The 4,234-nt window shown below is 39.4% G+C and overlaps 1 protein-coding gene across 1 annotated transcript in view; it reads left to right on the forward strand.

The window, feature by feature from the left end:
• Positions 1-4,234, forward strand: part of Ppm1d (protein phosphatase, Mg2+/Mn2+ dependent, 1D) — a gene marked incomplete at its 5' end in the record, with an annotated part of 37,685 nt that overhangs the window by 13,104 nt on the left and 20,347 nt on the right. The window contains 1 exon segment of the mRNA XM_005393964.2: positions 228-456. Coding sequence (XP_005394021.2) covers positions 228-456 — 229 coding nt within the window.

The following is a 4,234-nucleotide window of genomic DNA, read 5'->3' on the forward strand; positions in this document are numbered from 1 at the left end:
CCCAGCACTCAGGAGGCTGAGGCGGGAAGACGGTTGCAAGTTCGATACCAGGTTGGGCTACAAAGTGAGCTCAAGGCCAGCCTGAACTACATAGTGAGACCCTGTCTCAAAAAGACCAAAAATAATAATAATAATAATATGCTAATTAAGGCTAATTGCTTTTTGTATCTTGATATCGTATTAATGTTTATACCTAGAAGAATAAAATATTTTGTTTCTCATTGCAGCAGAATGGCCAAAGACTATGACAGGTCTGCCCAGCACATCAGGGACAACTGCCAGTGTGGTCATCATACGGGGCATGAAGATGTATGTAGCTCATGTAGGTGACTCAGGGGTGGTCCTTGGAATTCAAGATGACCCGAAGGATGATTTTGTCAGAGCTGTGGAGGTGACACAGGACCATAAGCCAGAACTTCCCAAGGAAAGAGAACGAATTGAAGGACTTGGCGGGAGGTAATGATTTTGCTTGTCTTTCCCTTGTGGTTCTGTTTAGCTGCTTCTCTCTTTTAATAAAGTTGATTTTTTTGTAAAGTCAGTTTGTTTGTAGCTTGCCTGATACAAAACCCAGTGTACTCATATTTATCTTATTTTGAATTGATTTTTATTTGTAATAATGCCTCCAAAAGGAAAATAGTATATCAAGTCAACTAACAATACATACAAGATTTTTTTTTCTGTACTGAGGAGTGAACCCAAGGTCTTTGCACTAAACTACATTCGTAGCTGTTTATTTTTTTCATTTTTTTAAATTTTGAGGCAGGGTGTTGCTGAATTGTTAAGTTGCCCATGCTGGGCTGGAATATGTAATCTTCCTGCCTCGGCCTCCCAGAATGCTGTAATTATAGGCATTCACTACCAAGCACAGGCTCATGCAAATTTAATTGAAAACCCTTCACATAAACTGGCAGTGATAGTACATTCCTAAGATCCCAGTACTTTGGGAGGCTAAGGCAGTAGGATTGAAAATTTGATGCCAGCATGGGCAATTTAGCAACCCTATTTCAAAATAAAATTTTTAAAAAGTGCCAGGTGTGATGGCACACTCTTGTAATCCTGCACTTAGGAAGCTGAGGCAGGAGGATTAGCGTGAGTTTGAGGCCAACCTTGGCTACATAAGTAAGTGCAGAGCCAGCCAGCACTACATAGCAAGACCCTGTTTCCAAAAAAAAATTTTTTTTTTTAAATTTTTGTCTTTTTGAGACGGGGTCTTGCAATGTAGTTCTGGCTGTCCTTGAGCTTACTTTGTAGCCCAAGTTGGCCTTGAATGCTCAACAATCCTCCTGCCACCATGCCCAGCAAAAAAAAAAAATGCTGGGATGTAGCTCACTGGTAGATCACTTACCTATCATTATAGAAAGGCCTGGATTCAATTCCCAGTACTGCCCCCCCCAATTATGCATGGATTTTTAAAAAATCATTGAACTTGTGGCTTGCTCTTTTTTGTAGTATTAGGGCCTTCCTTGTGCTGCACAAGCTCTACCACTGAGCTACAATTCCAGTCTTTTTAAAGATTTTGAGACAGGTCTTGCTAAGTTACCCAGGCTCTCTTGAATTTGTCATCCTCCTGCCTTAGCCTCCTGAGTAGCTGGGATTACAAGTATATGTCACTGCACATGGCCACATATGTTTTAAAAAAATGTCTTCCCACTATTTTGTAAAATTAGCAGGCAATAATAAAATGTATTAAAATTATTATTATTATTATTTTTTGGTACCAGGAATTGAACTCAGGACCATGCGCTTGCCAGGCAGGCGCTTGTGCCGCTGAGCTATATCCCTGGCCCATAATGTATTAAAATTAATAGATCTTATTTTTTATTTTGTGCAGTACTGGGATTGAACCAAGGGCTACTCTAGCACTGAGCTATCCCCAGCCCTTTTTATATTTTGAGACAGTATCTTGCTATGTTGCCCAGGCTGGTCCCATTCTTGGCCCCTGTCTCAGCCTCCTGAGCACCTGGGGTTATACGCATGCACCACTGTACCCAGCCCAGCTGATTTTTTTTTAAGCTAAGTGATATTTTTTAAAACACTTTTAGATTCACAGAATTGAAAGGGAAGCATAGCAGTTCTCAAATACTCCCTGCCTTCCTCCTCCATGCAGAGCTTTCTCCAATGTCAACATCCTGTACCAATTTTGTTTTTTTTTTTTTTTTTGGTACCAGGAATCGAACTCAGGACTTTGTGCTTGCCAGGCAGGCACTTGTACCGCTGAGCCATATCCCGGGCCCCAACATCCTGTACCAGTTTTACATTTGTAATAATTGAGAACATTACCATCCAATTTCCATTGTTTCCATTAAGGTCCATTCTGAGTGTACTTACAAAAAATACGTAAAGACACGTCTGCACCATTAGAGTATCCTGCAGAATAGTTCCATTGTCCTAAAAGTCATCTGTGTGTGCCCATTCCCTCCTTACTCCTGGCAGGCACTGATGTTTTTACTATCTCCATAGTTTTGCCTTTTCCAATACCATATAGTTGGAAGCCCTGTGTATGATTGTGTTTTATACACATTTATCATTGGAGAATACTGGTTGATACCGGTTTTGCCTAACTGAGTTATGGAGATTTTTAAAATATTGACATATATTCTAATATCCAGTCATTCAAACAATTTGGAGGGCTGGAAAATGACTCCTGGATATCTTAAGGATCACTTTGAACACAGTATTCCTTTTTCCTTTTTTGTTTTTTGTTTTTTTGAGACAGGGTCTTGCTGTGTAGTTCAGACTGGCCTTGAACTCATTGTGTAGCCCAGGGTGGCCTCAGTGAAGACAGTATTCCTGAAGCAGCCATGTTGGGATACTGTACTTCCTGTCCTATAATCCTGCAGTGTTGAGTCTGCTTTCAGGTTATAGTCTACTTAATCCTACAAGTGTGATGGTCAGCATATATCTGAGACCTCTACTGGGAGCTGTGCAAAATGGGCTTTGTAATTATAAATAGAATTCTTGCATACGCTTGGGTCTTTCTCTGTTTTTTTTCCTCCCTGTCATTTACTAGTACCCTAATTTTATTTTACTTTAAAAAGAAAAAAAAAATTTCAAAACAACATAATAGGAGGGTAACAATGGGTACTACATTATGTATTGTTAAATTACTTTAAATTAGTCAGAGTACAAGATAGCGGCATTTAATTGTCCAAACAATATTAGCAGAAACTTTTCAATGAGCTAAGACAAATTAGTAGTATAACTGTCTCAACTGTGTATATTTGCTTTTCCCTTCCTCTTTTTCACCATTCTCTTATCCAGTTTCTCTTTCCTTTTGAAGTTTCATCCCATTTCACAGTATCTATTGTAGTACCATAATTTTAAAAACTAAGACAGTTACAGTTTTTTCTTTTTTTTGGCAGTGCTAGGAATTGAACCCAGGACTTGGCAGGTATTCCAGGCAAGCTTTGCCACTGAGCTACATTCCTAGCCCCATTATCATACTTTTAAAATATTGGTAGGCCTGATCACCTGTCATTAATCTTTTTTAAAAAAATAACTTTTGGCAATTACTTACGTATTTTTCAACTTAAAATTTAAAGTTATTTTTGCTTGATGTTAATAGCTCTTTAATAATTGAAGGTTCATATTTTTGGCATTATCACTAACGTACCATCTGGACAGTTGGACAGATGCTCTTTGCCATTTGGGAGCAAGTGTCTTCTTGCAGAAATTGAGCCATTTTATGATGTTATTTCCTCACCTCCCTCTGCCCCACCTAGGCAGTTGGCCAGCACTCTGTTGTTGTAGCCTTCTGTTGCTGCTCAGTCAGCTTTCTTCATGTCAGGGTGTTCCTTTTTATATGCCTTTTAATAGTACAGCACAGCCGCAGGGAGTGCAGGAAAGGCAGCATCTTCTGCAGCTTTCTGGTTTTGGTACTGGGTGTTGAAGCTAGGTTCTTTGAACTGAGCTACATCCCCAGCTCTGTTTACATATGTATGTATGTATGTATGTATGTGTTTATGTAGAGACAGGCCTGCCTGTACTGTCCGATAGTGTAACCACTAGCCACACAAAACTGTTTACATTTAAATAAAAATTAAATGGATAAAATTCTCATTTGCCCTAGCTCCAGTTACAGTATTCATCAGCCACCTGTGGCTGGCTAGTGGCTACTACATTGGACATTGCAGAGTTAACAGTCCTTTCATTGTAGGAGGTTTCATGAGACACTGCTGCTCAAATCATTTTTTTTGTCTTTCTGAGCTATGTAGCCCAGGCTGGTCTTGAAATT

Source organism: Chinchilla lanigera, unplaced genomic scaffold, assembly GCF_000276665.1.
Source record: "Chinchilla lanigera isolate Chin_1 unplaced genomic scaffold, ChiLan1.0 scaffold00050, whole genome shotgun sequence".
Classification (NCBI taxonomy): Eukaryota; Metazoa; Chordata; class Mammalia; order Rodentia; family Chinchillidae; genus Chinchilla; species Chinchilla lanigera.